General features: G+C 30.0%; 2 protein-coding genes across 4 annotated transcripts in view; one reads left to right on the forward strand and one right to left on the reverse strand.

Moving 5' to 3' along the window:
• Positions 1 to 26,592, reverse strand: part of LOC106683187 (plasma membrane ascorbate-dependent reductase CYBRD1) — a 178,258-nt gene that overhangs the window by 106,552 nt on the left and 45,114 nt on the right. The window lies entirely within an intron of this gene.
• The window catches only part of LOC106683178 (uncharacterized), a 27,104-nt gene continuing 8,272 nt past the window's right edge, over positions 7,761 to 26,592 (forward strand). The window contains exons 1-9 of the mRNA XM_067049214.1: positions 7,761 to 7,959; positions 10,024 to 10,122; positions 10,209 to 10,451; positions 10,527 to 10,712; positions 13,175 to 13,298; positions 13,372 to 13,580; positions 15,551 to 15,722; positions 24,140 to 24,150; positions 25,800 to 25,940. Coding sequence (XP_066905315.1) covers positions 7,858 to 7,959; positions 10,024 to 10,122; positions 10,209 to 10,451; positions 10,527 to 10,712; positions 13,175 to 13,298; positions 13,372 to 13,580; positions 15,551 to 15,722; positions 24,140 to 24,150; positions 25,800 to 25,940 — 1,287 coding nt within the window. The 5' untranslated portion in view covers positions 7,761 to 7,857. The remainder of the gene's footprint in view (positions 7,960 to 10,023; positions 10,123 to 10,208; positions 10,452 to 10,526; positions 10,713 to 13,174; positions 13,299 to 13,371; positions 13,581 to 15,550; positions 15,723 to 24,139; positions 24,151 to 25,799; positions 25,941 to 26,592) is intronic.

Consider the following 26,592-nt stretch of genomic DNA (forward strand, 5'->3'; position numbering starts at 1 on the left):
AAGATAGTTGACTATATGAAGAAGATTGTAGGAAGATAGTCCAGGTGGCGTTCTATAATGGTATCAAAATAGGAAAAGAAAACTATTTATTGTGTGGGGCGAAACGTTGATTAACAATAAATAGTGTTCTTTTACTATTTTGATACCTTTATAGACCGCCACTTGGACTATCTTCCTACAATTCAATATGTATAGAGTAATATTAATAATAATGATTAAAACATTAATGATAACTAATTAATAATATCAATTATTTACGTTACATTTATACCCAACATTACATGACCTTTTTTTTTATTGCTCAAATAAAATATACTTGTTAATATTTTTTTATAGTTTGTCACCACAAACTAGCTCACCAGCTTATACAACGTCAAGGAGAGTTATTGGTGGTTACAACTAGAATGAGGTAACAACTAATTTTTTTTTCAATGTCTCTGAGCGGTGAGGTCTGATGTAAGAAATCTATAGTAAAAAACTGCAATGCCTTTTGGGATATCCATAATCGAAATCGTAAATTGGATTATAACGGAACATGATATTCATAAAATAGCTGGTTTCGCAGGGATTCTAAAGGAGTGATTGTTAGATGATCATTCAATTAGACATAACACTAAAGTCCGCACGAGCCGAGAGAAACCCAGTAAATATTCTATCTTTTAAGGTAGAGTCTCGCAGGCCGAGTCCAGTTTGGCCCAATATTTTCCAAAATCGGTATTGGGCGAGTAGTGTGCCGAGGACGTCTTTAGAAATGAGCGTCAAATGTTCACAAACCAGAAATGGAGGTAAAAATTGGATGAAAATATTTGCTGATATACAATGGGCAACTCAAGACAGGAGTATAGCCCTTAACTAAAATTGGATAGAGTTTTATAAAACAAAATGAAAAGATACTTATACAATTTTATGATAAAACTTACGTTTATTTCTAGCCTGAAATGTATAAAAATGACGTAACTAGATTTTTTCAGAACATTAAGCCTAGCTAGACTTTTATCATCTTGCTCCGAACATTTTTTTTAACCCACCCCATTATTAATTCTGGCATAGACAGGGGGGAGGGAGAGAGGGGAGGAAGGAATTATCTACTGGTAACCATATTCTGATCAGAGTGGAGGTCATGTTTTCATTGCAAGAGTCCGTTATGAAATAAAAGTCAACTCTCACAGGCCGAATTCGAACTGATGCAGTTGCAGACTCGAGGTTGCTAAGGCGACGCTTCAACTTTTTCGGCTACAACTGGCCTATGTTGCACTTGATATAATGTACATACTGCTGAACAGATATCCGATTAAAGTTGACGCCAATTTATTAAGAGATGACTAGCATGACGCACACAAGATTTGCCACAATCCTAAGATTTTCCAATAATAATTTCCACTATGTGACCATTATACAATTCCATATAAAGTTGCTTTTATTTATTGATTATATATATGGCTGCTTTGATTGAATAGTGGCATATCTAACAAAAAAATATTATTTACTGCTTCAGATAAGCCATAGATATTGTACTGTAGATTGGAGGTACTTTGTAAAAACTCTAACAGCATGGGGAAAGTCTACGGGACGTAAAGTAATTGTAGTCTGCGGTACTATTTTTAGAATCCGTGTAATTTAAATTAAAATAAGAACTTTTTTTTGTAAGATGTGCCACTATATAAGCAAAGCACCAACATTGTTTCAAATACAGCCCTCCATGTCTAAATATATGACACATATATTATCCATGCAACTAATTCTTTACAGGATGTTGTTTCACAGGATGCTGAGCAGAAGCCAGACCAGCCCGGTACCCGGACAGAGGAAGCCGCGCCGCAGGGTGGCCACCATAGCCCAGCGCAGGGCAGCCAATATCAGGGAGCGAAGGAGAATGTTCAATCTCAACGAGGCCTTCGATAAGCTGCGGCGGAAGGTACCGACGTTCGCATACGAGAAGAGGCTTTCCAGGATCGAGACGCTGAGGTTGGCCATCACCTACATATCCTTCATGAGCGAGCTGCTCAGCGGGACTCACAAAGAACCTATAGGACAGACCTCGCCGATCTATCAGTCACACAGGGACTACATCCCGTACTCCATCATGTCTTAGGACGAGGATTACTTCCTCGCCAAGTCCAGGATATCATGTCCAGGACCATGTCTCTTCGGCTGATTTGATATACGTACTCTCTTGCTGAGACCAGGACTCGCGATGTGGACAATGCGATTCGGGAGTGACAGCTAGATAATAATTACAGATATGTATTGAATCTTCTCATTACTGGAGACGACATCTCAAATAATTATTCGGTATTAATTCAATAAACCAGATATTTCGAATATTCAAGGATGCAGAACCAACAAATTTCTAAGTTTTAAGGTTAACATAAAATAAAATTAGATTTAAAAATAGTTGCGTTAGTTAGTTTAAGGTCAATAAAAATATTTCATCGACAGAGCAACTTACTCCCACCTGAGTTATAAACAAATCACAAAGAAAAATACTTTCCAAAATAGTCAATTTAATATTCAAAATTTTTTTTTCTAAAGACCAATATTTTAAAGCCTAGATTCACTTAAAACAGTTTCATTAAAACCTGTGAGACACTAGAATTACTTAATAAACCGATCGCTTTGATAGGCTTGGCAAAGATTTGGAAATATAAATATAACAAATCAAACGAATATATAAGTAATAATATATTATTTATGTATACACGTTTTAAAAAAATAGAAGATAATACGATAGTAAAATTGAGGCATTTCACACAATCAGTACGTCCTTACATACATGGATAAAGTACATTTTTTAATAATTTATAAAATAAAAAATATATTTAAAACTTATATATTCGTTATATTTAACTTCTTTATTAAGTAGTAATAGCTAAAAATGTGGATTGTTATAAAATCCTATTCAGTTTTCGAACCTGCGTTTATAATCGTGATTATTACAGACTACTTTAACGTAATATTTCTTTTTAACTGGGAATAACATGAATTAAATCTATTAAATTATTTCGTTAAAATAAATATATCCCGAACCCTTCTGCGATTTCCAACAAATACTTTTAAAATATTACTTAAGACCGTGAGGACCAGAACTGAAGAAAATTACAGTATTCATTTTAAAAAATCAATTATTTCAATTTCATTTAGAAAAATAAAGAAGATCGATATCGCTATCGCATTTGATCGTTGTTAATAACATCCTTTTTATCAATTAACAACGCGCATTAAATAACTGGTAGAACTTAACTGACCCTCGGAAAATGCCTAAAAATATATAATAGTAATTCAAAGTAATTTATAGTTATACTAGTGAACTTTTGTGTTTTAGATCTCTTGATTAGTGTTCAGAAAAACAATTAAATTTTTTGTTTGCTAATATGTTAGTTGATTTTATATTAGCGCGTGAGGCAAACAACAATTAATTAAAATTAATATCCTTATTAGAGATTAGAAGAATGACAGAGAATTAAAAAAAAAAATGATTTTAGAATCAATCACGTCTTTCGTCTAATTCATCTACTGCGATTAAAAATTACATTTGTATGTTGTGACTCATAACTTTCTTAAGAGAGAAAGCTGTACATAAAACAAGTGAAAAAATGTTAGTTTCACTGTGAATTTTGTGATAAACTATTACATATACAATAGGCTTGTAATAACAAGAGTTTTTACTATCGTTAACTTGGTGCGCGCAAGCGAAGTACGGGTTTACGTTTCAAAACCTGTCTTAGGAACACCTTCAGTTTGATGATAGTCAAAACTCGGGTAGAAACAAGCCTAATATATCATAAAATGAGTGTTAATAACTGTAAAATATTATGTATGTAAAGTGTATGTTTGTACTTTATTTATGGTTTGTTTATGTCGTTATCAATAATTTGTATAATAAACGAATAATCATCTTATTGTTGTCATTATTTTCAAAAATTAAAAAATATTTGCCTCATTCAAGATTAAAAAGGATTTTTTTGATTAAGGCAATATGGGAAGTCGACAATTATAGGTTTTTTTTTTAATTTGATTTTGCAAAGACATTCAAAATTTCTTTTAAAGGTTGAGAGCAGGGACTTTGTCATTAAATATGCCATACAAATTTTAATTACAGGCAGAACAACCTTGGAAATAATCAGTTAATTAATTTTATAATAAAATTAGCAAGTTCCAATCCAGGCAAATGTAAGCACTTGCCCCAAAGAAACGGGGTAAGAGCGTTAATGTCTTTCATCCTTGTATTTTAATTGAACGACTCTTAGGAGCGATAGATTTTGAAAAGTAGATATCAAAAGAAAGGAAATGACGTTTCATAATTTCGATTCTTAAATTCTCACTGGAACTTAAATGAAAGTTATTGAAAAAAAGTGAGAATTTTCAAAACTTGGACAAAGACAAGTTGGGGATCGAGACAATAAAAATTGGTTTTTAAATACTTAAAGGTCGTACAGAACGTAAGTTAAGTACAGAGTTTTTTAGATTAAAAATGAACAGTTTTGAGATAACGCACGAATTAGGAATAGGTCAAACCTCATTCTAAGCTTACCATCCACAATGTCATAGTTGCCATGGGATTCTTGTTTTCAAGGGCTCAAATATATTTACAAGATACAATGAATGTTTTGAAACAAGGTGATGTTGTATAGGTGTATTGTATTGGTGATAACCAATTCATAGGTTTTATTACTCAAATTACACAGCTATATTCCAAGAATGTATAGAACATTTTGAGCTCCAAATATAGAAATAATATGTTTAGTCTGTCTGTTTCTGAATATGTAAACATTTTTGGGGTTTACTGAATAAGCTTTCTTTATAATACTGTTAATACGCAATGGCGTACCCAAGATAAAAACTAGCAGAGGACCGTGGCTTGGTCGTTTTGGTTGACGCACGGAAAAGGGGAATAAAACCAAAATTTAAAGAAAATTATAAATAATTATAGCAGTGCTTTATTAATTATAAAACTATTTTTAAAAAAATTAGATTTATAATTTTTTTCACGTCTAAAGGAAGAGGGGCCCACCGCCTCTCCCTACCCCTCATTGGGTACGGTTGTGTTTATAGGAATGATGCTCATTCATCGCTTATATTTCCAATGAAGAGAACAAGAAAACACATCTAGTGCAAGAGTTCTCGCAGGTAAACTAGCAATAATTTAAATTGGTCTAAATTTCACTGAATTATTCATTTCTTCTTGTTAAATCAAGGGAGTAAAAAGATGATATAACATTATTAAATTAGATAAGCAATAATAAAAATGAAATTGTTTAATAACAGAAATAAAAAACTGAAAGGATTTTTTTTTTCTTTTTTTAACAAATTGTACTTATCAACATAAGGAAAACATTACATTCACAATGTGTGATGGGGTGAGAAACAGGCATTTGGTCCTTTTTTCATCTTCTGTAACTCCAATACAAAAAGTGTAATGGGCATGTTATTTCGAGGTATTACAATTAATCCACAAATCAATTCTACAGATCGTCAAAGTATCATAAAACAATTGGAAAACAGCTCGATTTTGGTGATAACAGCCAACTTTGCAGACTATCAAAATCAGAAGTGAAAAAGATCAACATGTGTCCGACTTTTCTGTTTCAGGTCCACGTAAAGGGAAGTCATTTCCTAGTTTTTTTCTATAGCTGAGCACTGTGAGATGAATTAACTATTTTTAAAAAATCTCTTATGCTCTCGCCTATCTTATGAGCCACGACAATAGGCATCTCTACCGGCAGCCAGGCAAAATGGGGTCACCGGGAAGTAAAAGTAGGTCTGTTTTGCGGAAGGAAGGTGAGACGATGGCTGTCCTATTGTCACTATATAAAAGGTTAAGACATTGAAGTCCTGGATTTAGATAGGCTATGCCATTACCTCTAAGATTTTTTTTTATTCCTTCTCGATATATATTATTATTTTTAAAATTGGCAGTTCTTTATTTTATTTTGATATTTTTTATTTATATGTACAATAAGTCAACCAATTCGTACATTAAAACAGTGTATCAACTACATATGTTTTATTTTTCAGACTGAAACTTTTTGTTTTTTTGTTCATTCATTAGATTATAAAAAAAAATGTGTCCCCTCATGCAATAATAAATCTGATAACTTTTCTCATTGTTTTGTGTTCTTTTATTTATTTCCATATGATTAGGACCATAACGTCACGTTAGCTGCCAATGCCTTGAATGTTTACTCCATAATTTCTATCACACCAAAGTGACATGTCAAAGGTGATTGACAATATGAACAAGCTGACTACAGAGAAGTTAATGCACACAATATGAAGGGCACCACCTTTTCCTTTTAAAAAGGCAAGAAGAAATTTCCAGTCAACTTTAAGCTGAATGGATATTCTAACAATATTTCGAAGAACCTAACATATCAATGTCGTACCTAGGATCAAAACTGGGGGGGGGGGAGAGGGGCAAGTCATAGTCGATTAGGGGAGGGGGCAAGCCATAGTTTTAAGAACATTATATACGAGGGTAAGTCAATATTTATCCACAATTTAATCATAATTTTGTTTATGTTGGTAGCACTGTCGTTTTGTGTTGATAACGCATGTTTTGTTTATTTATTGTTGTGTCTATGCAAGCTGCTAGGTTAGTTTCGTTATCGCTATGATTCTGCTAATTATGGCTACTCCGCTTTATATTTGCACTAAAGAAGAGCAGCGTCCAGTGATCGAGTAACGTCCTTTGTGGTCGTAAGGCGCATCAAGGGCCGAAATTCAGACGTTCGGTACAGTACCGGAACAGTGTTTTGCCACAACGGAGTGTCAACGAATGGATTGAAAAATTCAAAAATGGACACACAAGTGTTACGCACAATAAAGGAGTAGGCCGGCCTTTTACCGCCTCAAATAAAGAGCGTTCAGGTGAAATGGTGCTCTTAGACAGACGGGTAACTATTGACGAAGTAGCACAACGTCTGAAACATTAGTCACGGTTCTGCCTACGAAATCATCCACAACAGACTTGGGTTTCATAAAGTTTGTGGGTTGCAAAAAAATACGCGCTTGAACGCTCCAGAAACTCGATATTGAAGTATTGGCTCATCCTCCATATAGTCCCAGTCTTGCCCCTTTTGACTATATTAATTTTTTATTAAATTAATCATTTTTTTCTCTCTTGGGGGGGGGGGAGGCAGCTTCCCAACTCTGGGTAAGCCCATGCATAACATCATCTCACTTTTTCGGCCTATTTGACTAAAAATAATAACATCAGTTCAAGCTAAAGGCTCCATCGCTTATTAGGAACAATGCTATTTTTATGCTTTGTGGAGCATCAATGTTCACACATTTGTAGGAATCGATTTTTAAGGATTTACAATCTTTATTGTATTTTCAGAATTTTTCTTCGAAAACTTGAAAAAAACAATCTAAAACTTTTTAGAAAAAATGCTACAAATGTAATAATATAGATAATAAATTTAACAAACAGATTAAAAATATGTTAACATTATCTCAAAACAAAATTACTGTATAATTATTAAAAAATAAGATGAAAAATCTATTATATCTAAAACGACTATCAAACTGAAATCGGGATCTCACTTTGCATACATATCTGATTAGGAGCCTATCTAGATTTATTATTATTTTAATTAATTTTTTTTTTTTTTTATAAACTTCAAATAAATTAAATTTTTTAAAAGCATATAGATAAGAGCATAAAGTGTTTTGAAAGAAGCTTTAAAAGAAATGATAAGCACAGACAGATAAAGGATTGAATGAGAAGGTAAATATAAATGTTTTAACAATTTGTTATTTATCTTTTACGAGCAGAGAAGAATTGATTGCCTGCTAATTTTCAAAGATCGTACATTTTTAGCCACTGCACATTAAACGTTGGTCGTGAGCAGAAGGATGTCTGCTTTAATTGGTATATTTCTCGTTTTCTTGCAATTTAGTTATGGACTGAAAATTGAAGAGCATGAAGATTGTGGTGAACTGGTCTTTACTAGCATCGTGAGTATTTATTAATTATTTAGCATACAAATTATTTTATTAAGCCAAGAAAGGTTATAATATAAATATTTGTTCATTAGGGAAATGTCAATAAGGATAGTAACAATATTGTCACAAAATATTTCAATTTTACATTTCAGCTTTAATAGAACTGATTGTAAGAATAATTTTTAAATTAGAAATTTATGTAATTCGGGGGCAGATTTTGAAATTATTTTTAGGAGATGAAATAAAATAAAATAAAAACTTTGTGGTAAGTTCCATTAAGACAATTTTAATGTTTTACCTGGAATTAAAACAAAAAAAGTGAAAAAAATCTTCCTGATTTTAACCAAAATATTTTAGGTTTTAATTTTTTCAATATTTTTTTAAATTGCGTTACATTCCTGCTACTTTTGTTAAGGATGAAAATATGGAGAATATAATATAAAATTATTACAATTACTTTTTTGTTAATTTGTAGGGGGGAGGTGGAGGTTATAACTTTGCACCCATGAATTGTGTTTTTTTTATTTAATTATCTTATTTTTATAAATAAATGACTGCAAATTCGAAGGAAATAATGCCATGTGATATAAATCTATTCATAAAATTAATTTATTTTTTCTAAAGATAATAATATGTTGAATATTGAAAAATAACTCACAAACGAATAAATTAGTAGGAGAGAATAAAAAATTAATCAATTTCACGAAATTTATATAACAGGGTTTTTTAAAGGATATATATCCTACCAATAAATGTGTATTATTATTAGGTTTAGAAACGAAATGAACAATCATCATGAGTTTGTAATTAAGATTGTTCGAAAAGAATCACAAATGCCTCTTAAAGTAAATTCTCAGTGATATTTTAAATTTAAAAAGATGCTATGAAAAAAAATAATAAAATGTGATAGTCTATTTCGTATCAGGCAAGCAGAGTATTATAAGAAATTTTTTGGACCAGGAAGTGTTTGCTTGAATAAAAAAACCTTATTAAATCCTTATTTTTACAAGTTTTATAAGCTATAAAATATGTATATATATTTTTATGGTTAAACATTAATTTTTAATGTCCATGATCAAATTACACAACATTCACTTGTCTCGTCTTAAATGTATCAAATATTTTTCAAAATCATTGTAGGAAACTATACCAGACTGAAAGGTAATGTATATTAAATTAATTACTTATTATGTGATTATTATTATTTATTATTTATTATATGAAGAGTTATTAAAGAATAAAGGTTGAGAGTAAAAAGGGACCAAAATTGTGTAAGTTGATAAGAGAATGTATATTTTTCTTATCTTTTTTTTTAACCTAATATAAGACTTTTTTCCAAAAATTTGGAAAATTGAGATTGCTGTTTCTGGCCTACTAAAGTTTATAATAAAAAATATTACGAAATTGCAAAATTTTTGTTGGTATAAATTCTTCATCCCAAGAATAAATCGGTTAAAACACAGGAAATATAGAAAAAAAATTAATTATTTATACTATGATTTACAATAAAAATTAAATATAAAGTATGTAGGAACAGAAACACACACATAAATACATCTATATCATTTACCGCAAGGTATAAATTGATGATAAAACAAGGATTGCAATATATACTTCAACTCGAATCTTGACTTTTAAGTGGTTCAAACAACTGAAATTGATTTCGTAAAAGAATATGGAGTTTATCAACAAAATATTTTTTTATAACAGGAAAGATGGTAAAGCGTATTAATATTATTACTTTTTTAAGAATTAAAATTAATCAATAATTGAATAGATTTATGATGAATAGATTCAATAAAATAGACATACTATTATTAAAATCAAGAGAGCTTAAAACATAAAATGGAAAAAACCCAAATCTTTAATACATTTGCAAGATATTATGTGAACAACAGCCGACAGATATTCGGTATCAGAAACATCATACAAAAGCTGCCACTAGTTAATGTCCGCAATGATGGAGTCACTGTTTTCAAACCATAATGGATTAAACAAGTTGTAAACGTTCCTTTCTTTTAATTTTTTTCTTATAATTATATAAATATACTTTTATATACTGATATACTTTTTCAGTTATACAGGCATGGCGAACGTACACCAGAAGTACCATATACCAACGATCCATACAAAAACGACTCATATTGGCCGATAGGATGGGGACAGTTAACAAATGTCAGTGAAAAATATTATTATATTTAACATTTTTTTGATAATAAAATAATTATAATAATGATTTCAATGACAGACCAATGTCACAGAATGGAAAACGGCAGCATTTCGAGCTCGGAAAATGGCTGAGAAATAGGTATTTGTCTCTAATACGGGACGGTAAATACAACACGAATTTGGTCTATGTGAGGAGTACAGACATGGACCGTACTCTGATGAGTGCTGAATCCAACCTGGCTGGAATGTTCTACCCGACTACCCCCGAGCTCTGGAACAATGTCATCAAATGGCAGCCCGTTCCAGTCCACACCATACCCCAGAAACTCGACAAGGTATGTTGACTGAAAGAGGTTGCTCTGACACGCTATTTAAATTTACTTCAGTAATTCAGATTTCTGTTATTTTAGCTTCTGTCTATGGAGTATCCTTGCCCTAGTTATCGAGAACAATACGATGAATTTTACAACAGCGGTTTGATGAAAGTTTACAACGAAAAGAATCAAGAATTGTACGACTATCTGACTAAGCACGCTGGAGAGGCAGTGGATGATCCGATCAAAGTCCAATGGCTCTACTCCACACTGTACATTCAGGTAGCTATAACCAATTCTTACAAGAAGCTACTATGTTAACGAAAAAAAAACTCATAGCAAATCCGAACTAATGTTTAATTCGAGTGTAAGCTGATTGGAGGTTACTATCAAGTCGTTGGCCGCGGTTTTTGGATTAGCAATAGTGAATATATCGCTGACCCTAGATACTAGACTGAGAAAGGTTATTTCGTAAAACAACTTTATGACATCAAAACATTGAACAACAATAATTTAATAATAAACCACACAGAATCTAATAATTTTTTGGATGTAAATTTGGTTTTGGCATGTGTCTTTCGTCGATATATATATATATATACAACGCCTGTTGTCATATACATGGAATCCACGTGATTATCCATTTGAGAAAATGCTTGTTTTTTTGCCTACTAAGCAGTGAAACACATGTCTCATAACGGTTCAGTTGCTGCCACTCATTAAGTTCATGAGGTACCCATAGATCTGCTCTTTTTACTATACTAATGATGTATCTAGAAACTGTCGACACACTTGTATTAAGTTGTGCTACAATTCATTATAGTAAGGGTTGAAATTTTAATGTTTTGTTCATAACATACTTTACTACTTCATCAGCAACCCAAATGGACCAGAAGTTATGCTGGACACCATTCTGTTAGATTAAGCTGATATTTTTTCTATCAAATACAAAATCTCAATAAAAATCATTAGAAAATATTTTTACGTAGTGATAATGCTGATCTGTTCTATTCGCAGTGAGGGAAGTAATAGTACAAGAGCACAAGAGGAGAAAATAGGCAGTTATCTCACCCCAATTTTTGATTACTTTAATAAAAACTATGCATAATTAATAATAAAAATTGGTGAGTCTGCCAAGTATAGGTAGGGAATAAAAAATGGCGCTGTTTCAAACCTATAAAAAAAACTAATTTTTTATTCGGAGCTCTATATCTTAAAAAGTAGGAACAACACTACAAAATCTAAAAGAACATTATCTAAAGAAGAGCAAATTTGCTAAAACATGAGCCCTAATAGAGTTATTTACGTTAAATAGTTTTCGAGATAAAGCCTTTTAAAAAGCAACATTTCATAAAAATGTACTGAAATATCAGTAGTTAATTTATTTTGAGAAATATATATCTCAAAAACCATTTGATGTACAGATGTCTATTAGCGCTCAAATCAAAGCTAGTTTAATTAGCTATAAAGTAGTTTATAATGTTTATCTTCGTAGAAGTAATAGTTTACATGAAATTTGCTAAAATAAATTGATTTATAGTTGTTCGGACAAACTTTCATTTGCCAAATTCATATTCATATGTGAATATCATAAAAACAACTACCTCTACGAAATTAAGTGTCATAAAATACTTTATAGAAAGTTAAATTTCCTTTATTTTGAGTGTTGGTAGACATATGTGCGTCTTATGGATCTAGAGATATATTTTTTCAAAAATCCATCATTCATTTTATAAGTTTATTTTGTCAAATATCATAAAAAGTACAACTCCTACAAAGATAAACACACTTAACCATTTTGTAGTAAATTTAACTATCTTTAATTTGAGCACTGGCAGACATCTGTACGTCCAGATGTCTGCCAGCGCTCAAATATGGTTTCAGAAATGAAGTTTTTCATAAAACAAACTTGTCCGAACAACAATAAATCAATTTATTTTAGCAAATATCATGAAAACTACTATTCCTACAAAAGTAAGATTCCTAAAATATTTTAAAGCTTATTAAACTAGCTTTAATTTGATTACTAATAGTATTACTATTACGACATCTATATGTCGAAAGATTCCTGAGATTTATACTTCTCAAAATAAATTAACTAACTACTGATATTTCAGTACATTTTTATGAAATGTTGTTTTTTAAAAGACTTTATCTCGAGAACTATTTGACGTAAATAGCTCTTTTAGGGCTAATATTTCAGCAAATTTACTCCTCTTTAAATAATGTTCTCTTAGAGTTTCAAGTGTTGTTGGCAGTTTTTAAGAAATAGAGCTTCGAATGAAAAATTAGTATTTTTTTAAGGTTTTGAAACATCCGCCATTTTTTATTCCCCCTACCTATACTTGGCAGACTCATCAATTTTGACTAGTAATGATATCTACTTTTCATTAAAGTAATCAAAAATTGGGATGAGATAACTGTCTTTTTTTCTTCCCGGCTCTTGTACTATAACGCTAAGTAAATAATCTATGCTAATCCTATGTCAGTTAAAATTCGAGAGGCTTTCCATTGAACATTTCGTCAATGGACTGATAAAAGCTTCAGATATACATAGATCATTTCGCTCTCATATCCTGGGTAATCTGGTTAAGTTACCCCAAACCATTTTTGGGTTTAATTATTCGTATTCAATCTGACACTCGATTATGAATTAATTATTAAATTCAAAACAACTATTTTGAAATAATAATAAGTATTAATTTGAACATAATAATTTCTCTACATACAAATTTTTCTAATAGACATTAAACAATTACCCACTTCCTGAATGGACCAAAGAAGTCTTCCCGGACAAGATGTACGGAATCTCTGCATTCGGATTCAAAATGCCAGTATACACAAAGACGTTAAAAAGACTATTCTCAGGTATGAAAACATAGCATTGTAACCATGTACCTCCACCTTGCTGCTTCATTAACTTATTTTTATTTTGTTTCAGGACCACTATTGAAAAATATAATAGAACAAATGAAAGCGAAGAGATCTGGAAGGCTGACTCCGAACAGGAATATTTCCATCTACTCTGCTCATGACACGACAGTATCTGCCTTGTTGGAAACTATGGGCGTATTCGAAACTCACATGCCCCCATTCATCGCAACGGTGCTAGTCGAGTTAAGAAAAAAGAATGAACAATTTTATGTATCTGTAAGTATTATTATTTGAAAATAACTAAAAATATATTTAAATAAAATGGATTTCGTTTTGTAAGAAGTAATTAAGAGCAGTGAACAATTAGAGAAAATTCTGCAGAATAAAACCATAGTAACTGAACTGAGAAAAATGGATTTACAGCTAATAAAAAAATAAATAAATAAAACAGACCATTTTATCTAACGACACATAAAAAGGCTTCTGTTTTATGTAAATATGGTCTCTAATACTACATTTTTTATTTTTTTACATTTCTATTATTGTGATATCTTTCCGGGTACAGAGTTCAGTGTTTTCGAAGTCAGTTGCTTGTACTGTCCAATAAGCACGCGGTTGGATGTTACAAGCAAGACACGAATTGTTACTTAAGGGACGATAACATAGAACCAGTTCATATTTTTCTAATTTAAATGATGGTTCCTTTCTGTAGGATGAGATCAAATTCTACTGACTTCATTCGATTATTTCTACACACTATGATTCCAAACAACTTTTAAATTTTTTTTTAAATTAAAAAAGGATTTTTAATTTTTAAAAAATTAGGGTGCTTCCAATGGGTAGTTTCCCTACACACCTAAATCACTACATTATAAACTTACATCAAATGTACTAAATGTATTATTATGTACAGTAGCAAATCTCAATTATTCAGACAGGCCGTGGAGGTCAAAGCCCGCGTTTCTTGACGTGTTTTTTCATAAGGATGGGTTCGTCACTCCCACGCCTAAATTTTGTGAGTACCACCCATAGGCTAACGGGCATCACAAATGCCCTGGGGATGCTATGAGTGAGTATTGTGTAATGTTATACTTGCAAAAACCCGGGTAGGGCCTGGCACTCGAACTCACAACCTTTGGATTAGTTGCCACGCTGCTACCGTCGCTCCCCGTAAATCTCAATAAACATATATAAAAAAAAAAAAACATAATGCTCATATGTAACAACTATCTCACTGTCTAAAGTCAAGATTTATGATAATAGTACAGGAATGTTGTATCTATTAATATTTAAACCTACAAATGCATTGCCTGAAAAATAAGTGAGATTTGGGTTAAGAACACGTTGCATTGTGTGAGTGATATTATTAAAATATGAAAATTTGTTTTTAGAACAACGGTTAAACAAGAAGGTGATTTGTTGAAGGTCACGCTCAACCGATTTTTCCTTAATTAAGAGTTTATTATCAAACTGTCCGGGAAGGTATTATTATTAAGCTAAAAATTATTATTATAATAAGTAAAACTTAGTAAAAATAGATGTGTCAACCCAGTGGATTCTGGAGCCTTCCACGTTCCCCCAGCCTCATTAAGTATGTACTTTTAATTGGAGAAAATCTAGTTAAAAGTAATCATGAAAAATCCCCTCGTTGTGTCACCGTTCGTCTAGTAACAGTACTTCCTTATTAAGCAAGCCTGGCTCTTCATGGGTTCTAACAATATTCATTATTATTATTATTAGACTTTCCAAACAATGAAACTAAAGTTGCCGGCTCGTATACAGTCAAATCGAAACTCGAAGGAATCTTTGTGACAGTGAAATCAAGATACTTTTTATAAGCAAAACGAATTTTATGTAAATCATGGCATTATTTACTTAGCATAATAATCAAGCTCGTTAAAATTGTTAAAAAACAGAATTCACGAATTGAAGAGATACGAATGATAAAAATCGTAACAAAGTATAAAAAGTTACAAGTAGCATATAAATGTTTTTTCAGGTTATCACTTATTTATAACCTTACCACCGATTAGTTGTACAATACAACATACTAAAAACTCTGTCGGCCAAAACACACTATGATACAATGATTAATAGTTTACTTTTGTTCTTCATTAGAGTGATTAAAATACTCAGAACACAATCAATTTCAGTATTAAGAATCAATAAAAAATGTCTAAAAATAAAAAAAAACATTTCAAAAATTTCTTAAGATTTCTATTATGGAGTTGAATTTTAAATTTCAGGTATTCTACAAGAACTCAACTGCTGAACCGTCCTTACTCACTATTCCTGGGTGTACTTCGTCGTGTCCATTAGACTATTTCGAGACACTCTTGACGGATGTCATTCCTAAGAATTGGGACGCTGAGTGTAAAACATTGGTGAGAAAACCCATCTTTGATCAACCCATTCCAGGTAAATATTAGTCTAATCTAAATTTTACGCAAACATGTGAAGTTGCTATTTCACAGAACCATAACAAACTTATTGACAGAATTATTTATTATTCCAGAGCTATTAGAAAATGAACCCAGAAACATCAGGAGGTATTTAACTTCAAGAAATTATCGTCTACGATCCGCTAAAATAAATTGAAACTGTAAATACTCCTTATGTATACCTGAGTTGACATCAAATAAATTAATTTTAAAAAATGTAACCTTAATTCCTAAATCAATTATATATGCGTATATATTTATTTTTAATTTTTAATGATATTTATATTTTATAAATATAAACCATTATATACCAGTTCGAGATTGCTTTTTTTACCAATAATAAAAAAAATTATCCAAATAGTGTCAACCATCTTTATTAAAACATATTACATGTCCAATAGTTTCGGCCGATCCATCATCATCAGGGACATTTTAATAAAATAACAGCTTTAGTTATAATTTCCTATTAACAGTATCAAAAACATTATTAATTACAACTTGCATAACTTAATTTTAGTATCACAGCCTCACATTGATTTATAAAAGTTGCAGGCTACTTTGCCCAAGTCAATTTACTACCGTCAAAAATAAACCTATAAACAACAACCAATAAGGGAAAGCATATTCCTTTACTAATAAATTTGCACCATTTTATGTTTTAATTTATCTTTATTTGTCACTATAGCATTTAATAATAAATTATATTATTCACAATTTTTGTAATATACTACCACAACATATTATAAGACCTTCCTCAACAACCAGGGCCCTGTTTCATAACAAACTAATACTATGAATCTTGTAGTTTGTATTTGGCATAATTTCACTGACTTATACAATTCTGCTAGATCATTTTCTACTTTTAAACTCATGTAATACCTCTGATAGTCGTCAATATTAAGAAACAAAATGTATAAGTGGTTGTACTTTATAATTTGTGTACTTGTATTTATGGACTAATACAATAGTATTAGAAAGCCAATAGGCTTTCCTTATGGCACAGGCAGGCCCCAGATTGGGTATATTATCATTTTTTTTGTGCCTATTTAATTATTTATTTTGTTATAAAAAATCCTATAAAATTTAGTTACAAACAATTATCTAAAATTCAACTATATTCATCATAAATTAATTTCACCTAAGACCTCTGCATAATGATGGTTTAAATTTTTCATGTTCGACTAAAAATTAACTATATAATTATTATCATTTTTTATGAATTACTGGGTAATAAATAAATGGCTTTAAGTATTTTTCTTTTAAAAGTATCATTTTCATAATTCATAAATGAATAAATAATTATGTAAAAACTTAACTCAATTTTAACATTTATTTGATAAAAAAAAAAAGAAAAATATATTATATACACAAGCAAAAAATGATATCATTTTTCTACGATAAAATGAAAAGTAAAACACGCCAAAATACTCATTACTTGCAAGAATATTTTTTTATTAATTTAAAACATTTTAATTTGACTTTTTTTTTTTTTTACCCCATTTTGTGCTCTTACATATCCCTTTATCCAAAAAAACAATAAAATAACTTTATTAAACGTATAGAAATTGATATGTTGTTGCTAAGAGAAAATCTTGAGATGTGAGGTAAAATCACACACGCGGAATCCCCGAGTTAGGTTGCACATTCATTCATTTTATATATGGTGATAAACTATACGACTGAATTTGGAACTTTGACTTCAATTAGTTGGAAAAATGGGCGAGTTTAATAATACAACAAAAGTTTTAAAATTAAATTATCCATTGCTCGACGTCATTACTTAAAAATTCAGATATGAGAATTTAAAACACAGCTTTTAAATAGTTTCCATGAAAAATGCCAAACAATTTTTTTTTTGGAGATCTACATAATAAGAAAGCATAGACAAATATATAGCTTTGTCCACGAGATTATATTACACATGATTGTCCTTTCCCCCAATTTACTCTGGAAAAAATTGATTTAATTGTTCCATTAACTTTATACATCAAACGCAAGTAAACCTTAATTATGGTAAAAAAAAAAGAAGAAATAGTAGAAGTTAATATTTCCAACAGTCAATTACAGCAAATCAATTAACTTACAAATTGCCTATATCTCTGTCTCCTCACCTCTAGAGATGCAAAAAAAAAAAATTAAAAATGCGGAAAAATCAATTTGATATGAAAAAATTCCCTCAACTTTTATGGTATTGATAAAACAACATAAAATCAGCCTAAAAAACAACCGAATTTCAGCTCATTTGATTCAACGTAGGCAGTTAGATATGAGTTATTACATTATTTCTATTATATTATATTCCTTCTAATTAAAAATAGTGGAAGCAATACTGACTTATGAACTTGGCAGTTTTTTTTTTAGAAATTGTTCCAAAAGAATTAGATATTTCATCTACTTTGCAGAAAAACATGAAAAATGAAAATCGAATAGTGGAAGCTATTTTTTTTTTTTCATCACATTCATTAATTGTAAATGTAAGATAATAAATTAAACAAACAATTCACAACATCGTTTTAAGTACTTCTATCAAAAATTAAGACGAAAAATCTTTCAATTATTTCTAAATCGAATATCGGCATGAGATCAGTTTTACTTAACATATAGGTCTAATTATGATATATATATTTATTATTATTTTTATTAATTTTTTTTTAACTTAAAATAAATTAAATTCTTTAAAAGGATTTGGGTAAGTACATGGTATTGATAGGTAGTTTAAAAGAAGCTTTAAATCTAATAATAAGCACAGGCAGCTAAAAAACTAATTAAGAAGATAAATATAAATCTTAAAATAATATGCTGTGTTTTTTTTTTTTTAAGAGTAGAGCAGAATTTATTGCCTGTTAATTTTCAAACATCATAAATTCTGAACCACTGCACTTCAAACGTTTGCCATGAGCACAAGGATGCCTGATTTAATATGTATATTTATTGTTTTTTTTTGCAATTTAGTTATGTAGTGAAAATTGAACAGCAACTAGATCTTTATGAACTAGTCTCCACTAGTATAGTGAGTATTAATTATAAATTATTAATTTAGGGTAGGAAAGGCTATTATATTAATATTTATTCATTAGGTAAAAGTCAATCGGGATAGGAAGAGTATTGTCACAAAATATTTAAATTTTATATTTCTGCTTCAACAGAACTTGATTACTTGTGAGAAGTAATCTTTAAATTAGAAATTCATGTAATTTAGGGGCAGATTCTGAGATTGCCTTTAGGGGGACGAAAAAAGAAAAAGAAACTTTATAAGGGTTTTGCAGCGAAGTCCGATGAAGATAATTTTTCAGTCTTAGATGAAATTCAAACCACGAATTGAAAAAAAAAAAGCTATAAAAAGTGAAAAAAATTGTAGACATATATATACATGCACTAAAGGATAACAATTTATACTTCAATTGAAATAGATATCGTAAAAGAATAAACAGTTTATCAACTAAAAGCAGGTGGCCCAAATAAGGCCTAATACTGAAAAATAATATAAAGATGGGATAGTTGAAAAAAAAAACCACTTATAGAAGACATCACAACAACAGGAGGTTATGGAAAAACGGATTCTGCGATTCTGTGTTGCTTTGAGGCCAGAGTGCACATCGTTGTTATTTTTGAGCTAAGTTCTCATGTTTTACCTTGGATTGACATTGTACAAACGACTTACATGGACCTCCCACATAAAAATAACAAAACAATACCTAAATTTCCGACTTAAATTATTATTTCATCTTTTAAATAAACGATCAAAAACACCACTTTCAGAAAAAACTAAAGATTTATACTTACCTTTTTAGACCGATTTGGACTTACGTTGCACAAATTTACGGATATGCCAAAAACTGAAACTGCAACAATTTCAATCAAAATTACAAAGACTGATCAGAACTTACACAATGACTTACGAACTCCCTACGTAAAAACAACCATTATATCATTATATAAACGTTTTCACGAAATACACACTAACCCTCTAATTCAAGAACTATCAACACGAGACGACGTTTACGAAAGAGCTGGAATAGGGACCTCTTAAATTTCAATTTTAATGGATAGGCATCATTGGATGACCTTAACCTTCATGCCTTCATGACATTGTTTTTTTTTCTTCTTTGTACATCTCATTGGCTGGTTGTAAAAAGGCTTTTAGAGTTGTGAATAAAATAAAGTAAAAACAAAAAAAAAAAAAGTTCTCATGTTTCTTTTGAATATTTCAGCTATCTGGAAACTTGTTAATGATTTCAATAGCTAAAAATTTATACTTTCAGAATATTACTAGGGTTTTAGTAGAATTTCGTTGTTTTTTTTAACGAAGTGGGTGTACTTGTCACAAAATTTGAAATTTTCGCACGAAAACATATATGATGCTGATACGGAGTTATTAATACTTCAAGGTTATGTGTTTACCAGATGTCCAAACTTACGATAATACGTAAAATTCCAACAAATCTTCTGGGGGCATCTTTAATGAAACTGCAGAAACTTATTTGTATTTCCAATATCATGAGCCAATGTTTTAATAAGAAAAATATATTCCTGAATTGGTCCTCTCTTATTTAAGGGTATAATACACGATCATTCCATTCTCAATCCCAGATACAGTGAATACATAACCTTAATATAAATTTAATAATCCTTTAACTGGAAGATTCTTATGGTATTATATGGATTTAGTGAATGACACAATTTCTTCCTTATTAAACTATAATAGTTTATTTCATATTATGCAGCAACGTTTCGGGAGATTTCCCCCATCTTCAGGCTGCTAAAAAACAAATTCAACAAAAACCATAAACATGTGCTTATAACTAAATAAATTAGTGTTTTAATTATAATGTTGGTTTTTTATATAATGTAGAATTTAATTTTAGTCAAAGTGTTTATAATTATAGAAGAAAATAATGTTATATAATAAATAGAATAGAAATGGTTTTTGAAAAATTGTTAATTTTAACTTTTAATGTTCATCTTTGTGATAAAGGAGGTAGGAGAAAATTATTTTATAGTCTATATGGTTGTTATCACATTGGAATATAACCTTCAGAAAGGTAATTATTCTCCTACAATGTATGACTAATAGAAAGTTTTTACTCAACAATGACATTAATATTATAATATATTAGCAAATAAGACAATAGGAGAAAATTATATATCATATATAGGTTTTTGTTATACAGTAAATAATTTATAAATAGTTCTTTGATTGTAAATGATATATTAATGTTGTTATAAGCACATGTTTATGGTTTTTGTTGAATTTGTTTTTTAGCAGCCTGAAGATGGGGGAAATCTCCCGAAACGTTGCTGTATGATATGAAATAAACTATTATAGTTTAATAAGGAAGAAATTGTGTCATTCACTAAATCCATATAAAACCTTAATATAAAAAAAAATTAATGGAGGTCTGGGTAGATAGACAGAAATGGTTAGCTTATATTTACATCAAAGGATTGAAGTGTTGAAGAAGTATCATTCGGATTACTAAACTCTTACTTCCCACTTCTACCATTTTGTTTAGTGTTTTTTATACATTAATAAAACAATAAAATTAATTTTCGTCTAAATTCCTCTCAAACTTCCTTCTAAATCGACTTCCTTATGTTATTTTGAAAATAGATAGATCATTCTTGCTGTAGGCAAAATTTCAGATTGGATATTGAGTGGGCTACAGCTGTCCAAACCTTTGGTAGGCCTTATTTGGGCCATCAACCCTAAATATTGTTTTCAATTTTGAAAATTGGTGAGGTATATAAGTATTTTCGCTCATCCCTAGTGGATTACAATGATTTGCAATATATGCTTCAACTCTAATCTTGACTTTAGATTGCCTATAACAAACGACTAACTCAACCAACGCAAACCACATGGCAATATAATTTTCTAAATCTGTTAGGACTTTGTTTAGGAAATTGCAGGTATACTACAAGAATTCAACTGAAGAACCGTCTTTATTTACAATCCCTGGATGTACTGCGTCGTGCCCTTTGGACAACTTCGAGACACTCTTGACGGATGCCATTCCTAAGGATTGGGGCGCGGAGTGTAAAAAATTGGTGGGAAACCCCTTCTAAGAAATATTAGTGGCAAAACTTGACACTAATACATTAATTTCATATTTCACAGAAAATACTGCCTTAACAAAATTCTTCATTATTTCAGAATTAGCAGAAAATGAACCCAGAAACATCAGAAGGGAACTGTAAGAAAATATCATCTCCGATCAGCTAAAATAAATTGATACTGGAAATAAGGCGTGACCGTTCGATTTCACATCAAATGAATAATTTAAAAAAATATGAAATGTTAAATTGTAATATTATAAAATTAATTTATAACCCTATTGTAAATGCACATATTTTTTTTTTAAATTTCTTAATGTTTTATTTATGATATTTATACTTATTAATCACCATTATAAACAATTATCATCTGTGCATAAACGAAACACGAGCAAAGTAAATTAGGCCAGTGAAGTTATTCTTTTATCTAACATGTAATTCTTTTTAGTCCAGTAAATGTTCCTCATTTAACAATACTCCTAATAAACCAATGGTCCTAATTAAAACGAATAATTTACAATGGAACTCTTCACTTGAAAATATTTCTCACAATTATTTTACATTTATCGCATTAGAATCAAACAACCTATCTTCAACTTAAACATCAATGTCTATATACTTGAATTCACACTAAAATAACGAAGACATTGACATTATTCAAGAAATAAACTGAAGATACAGCAAAATAAGTATGAGTGAAACAACCTGTTTCACCTGTCCAAAAATATGAAAATTAAATTTCAATAGTTTCATTTATGAAGTGCGTTGCAGCAGATAGTTGCACCATTATTCATTCTAAAAACAACGATAATGTATTATGAAATTTTAACTTCAATTTGATGAAAAATCGAGTTTACAAAAACTTGAAAAAATTATATAAAAATTTAATTTTCTTATTCTTAGATTTATCTGAAAATTAGTTGCAAAATAACTCAGAATTTGGACTAAATTAGGGTATTAACCTTTGCAGCAAAAATTCCTCAAAATAGCTGGTTTTGCAACTTAAAAGTAAAAAATGTTTCATAGTCTATCTTATGCGAAATGTCATTCAAATGAAAATGTCCACTCAATGTAAAACGCTTTTTACTACAAGCTACGGCTTGAGAAATATTTTTTAATTTGATACACTAATTAAAAAAATAATTTGCTAATGATATCCACACCATATCAAATTGTCAATTTTTTAAAAAATTATTTCATGGATAAATAACCCATTAATTCCTTCAATGAAAAATAGCAAATTTTCTTCCACATTTTTTAATACCATATCTGGACATTGAGGATCAACGTGTACTTCATATAACCACCAGTAGATGGAGCTTTCCAAACCAGCATTTTAATTCGATTCGAAAACTCAACCTTTATCAAAAAGAAAACTGAACTAACCACACATCCATTGAACCTCTATGTTCCATATGCTACATATTTTTCCAAAATTAGATACCAATCCTGCCAGGATAAACCTCCTAACTACCCAAACCCACCTGTTTATAGCCTGGCATATCCTTCATTCATTACCTGACAATCCTCTTAGGCGTTTGAAAAGAAAATATCGTCAAGATTCCTAAAAATGTTATTGAAGTTCCATCAATGGGTAGCTTCTCCACATGCCATTGTACAACTAACATCAAATTTACTTATTCTATATATTTTTAATAAAGTTGTGAATATCAATTAATTTAATTAAAAAAAAAAAAAAAGAATAATTAACCCCTCCCCCCCACAAAAAACAAAACAAAACAAAAAGGTAGAGTGACGAAGTGATTTGTAGTGAACGGCAAACAAACAAAAAGAACGTGGTGCAATAAGTGAATGACCAGTAAAGATTCTGATAAACAAATGACATTAAAAATAAAACTTTTTTTTATAGATAATGAAATTTCAACATATTAACTAATATAGGTTTAAAAAAAAAATTCTAACTATTAATATCTTAGACGTCAATATTTTTGCCTTTTTTTATGATTTACAAACATAGATATGAAAACGACCTAAAAATAAATCTGAAATAATCTATTTGTTACCTATTGTAAATAATCACTACTGTATACTTAAGGGGAAAACAACAAGGAGAATTAAGATAATAGAACAGAGAGAACCTTGAGATAATCAGGTATTTGGATGCGAGTAATGTGGAAGGTATGAGCGAAAGTGTTCAATGTTCAAATTCACTATTTTAAACCAATATCAGCTAATAACATTTCTTATAATATAAAATACGAGAGGATAAACAAGTTAATTACTTATTCAATCAAGTAATTATGGCTAGAAATAATATTTTTAAAACTAGAGAAAAAAAGAATATAAACCAATCATATGAGATCATATTTTATTTTGTAGGTACAAAGATGGTATTTTACCCTGATTTTGACAATAAATAGAAAGTGATTTTATTGTTTATACGATGATTAAAATTGCGAAGATATGGCAGAGATGAGGGGGGGAGGGAGACTATACTTCTAACTGTCACTCCCCTAACAAAGAAAAATAATATTGTATCTTTTCTAGTTTTCTATTCCACACTGAATGGAAATTAACGTTTATCCATCCAGCTATTGATTTGATAGATTTATTTATTGATAGATATTACAATCTGCCACACAGTTGTGGGCAATAGGTAATATTGACGAATGATCTCATACATACTAAAATAAAAAAAAATAAAAAACTCTCTTAAAATATATACAAACAAAAGAATAGACAAGATGAACATAATCAAACTATCTGTATGAAAAATAAAATAACATAGTGATAAAATAATATATACAATATTTACACAATCGACCTGAGGATCCCTGAGCCCACTCTATCCCCCACGTGTGAGGGGTAGAGCAGAGCTCAAAAAAATCCCAGCGCATCCCTCTCGCCGCATCACTGGTAATGCCATTCAGCTATTAAACACAAGATCCTAACCTACCCATCTCTATATCCCTACCTACAGAACAACCTCCTATGAAAAATCTTTTGCTATGCTACCTCATTTTGGAATTCCTTACTCATATCCATCCGTTGAGTTTCCTCCTTAACCTTATTCAAACATCAACTATATATCCATTTTCTTCACTATCAAACTTCCGTGAACTTGCGAATAATATAAAACATTATAAGCATAGATAAATAAGTATTTTTGTTCAAATTTTATTTTATTTAAATACAGTTATAGATTCATTTAATTCTGTTAAAAAAGTTAATGAAGCCAGACAAAAGCTGCTAAAACTGTTCCTAATTATTATTATTAGGAGACCAAGTGTCCCAGAATAAAGATTGATTTTCATTCTTTCATTCATTATAGTTTTCAGTTTTTTTTTGTTGTTGTTTTATTTAACAAATTAAATAATGCATAAAGTTAAAAATACTATTTTTTTAAATTTTAATTCAAACGAAAATAAAAGAGTAAGTACATTCGACAACAGGTTTCAATCCTCATTCTCAAATTTTCCCGTAAATTGTCCAAAAATAAAACATCCTAAATGATCGATTAACTCTAATAGTTTATTTCCTGATAAAACCACAGAGACACGCATATATATATATTTTCTTGCTTTGACTGTGTACACAGAATACTAAATCCTTACTGTAATGGCCACGAACACTTATGTATGATTTATTGTTCATTAAAACTACTAAACCACATTAATTTATGGTCTCAACTCATAATTAAATATGGGTCAAAAATACCTGGCTGATATATAGACTCAGGCTTGTACTCATAATCAGTCCAAAAGCAAACAAATAAAGAGCTATCAGAGACTGGTTTTTTTTTCTTCGAAAAAGCGCAAATGAAGATTTATTAAAATATTTCGAAATCCATTAGTATACAATAAATCACTCAATGCAATACTTGTTGAGATTTGATAAGGGTAAGATTGGCTGATAAAAGGCTATAGAATACGCCTTCTGTTAATTCTAGTCAGTACCAAGCATTGATTCCATTTACCAAGATACACAAACTCTCACTAGTAGTAACTTAGTTTATCAATAGATGAAATAATCATAAAAGCCATTTAGGAACCATAGTTCGAAAATGAAGGATTTTTCTGCAAGTGCTTTTGTATATTCAATTTTATTCTTCAACGTTGGTGGCGTTTTGAGTCAACGCAATGATCTTCGAAACGACACCGAATTAGTTTTTACCAGTATTGTAAGTATTTATAATAAACTGAGTTGTAATTAAATAATTGTAATGATTTGATACTAACTAACACGAAGTTAACTTAATGATGAAATCAAACTAAAAATACATCTTTGTCATTAATGAGAAATCTGTGTATTAAAATTGTATTAACCTAAAATCCGATATAGATAAAATAGCTGCTTTATTTATTGTCATTTTGCAATACTTGTACCTGATGATTTTTCATACGTATTACTGATTAAAAATATATACATAATTACTATGAAATATGATAATTTCAAACATAAATAAATGTTAAAATCCTGTTTTAATTAACTTTCTAGTTTTCAAACAAAATATTTTTTTTTAATGATCGATATGTTCAAGTTATCAGAAGACTCACTCCGGAACACTTTAAACATAACAGTTACGTTAAACGTTTTAGAAGGTTAATTCTTATAAATACAAAATATTTATTCTAGGGATCGATTAAGTTTGAAAGTTCAAACAATCAATCTGGATATGATTGGTGAAAGAGAAAATAAATTTAAAATTGGTAGCATGAACTTTCTTTAAAAAAAAAAAAGTTTGTAGTAAAGTTTATTTAGATATTTTAAAAATTAATAACAAAATATAATGCACTAATTCGCAAAAAGAAGTTTAATATTCAATATATATA

This window comes from Halyomorpha halys, unplaced genomic scaffold (assembly GCF_000696795.3).
Source record: "Halyomorpha halys isolate HHAL.00 unplaced genomic scaffold, Hhal_1.1 Scaffold472.1, whole genome shotgun sequence".
Classification (NCBI taxonomy): Eukaryota; Metazoa; Arthropoda; class Insecta; order Hemiptera; family Pentatomidae; genus Halyomorpha; species Halyomorpha halys.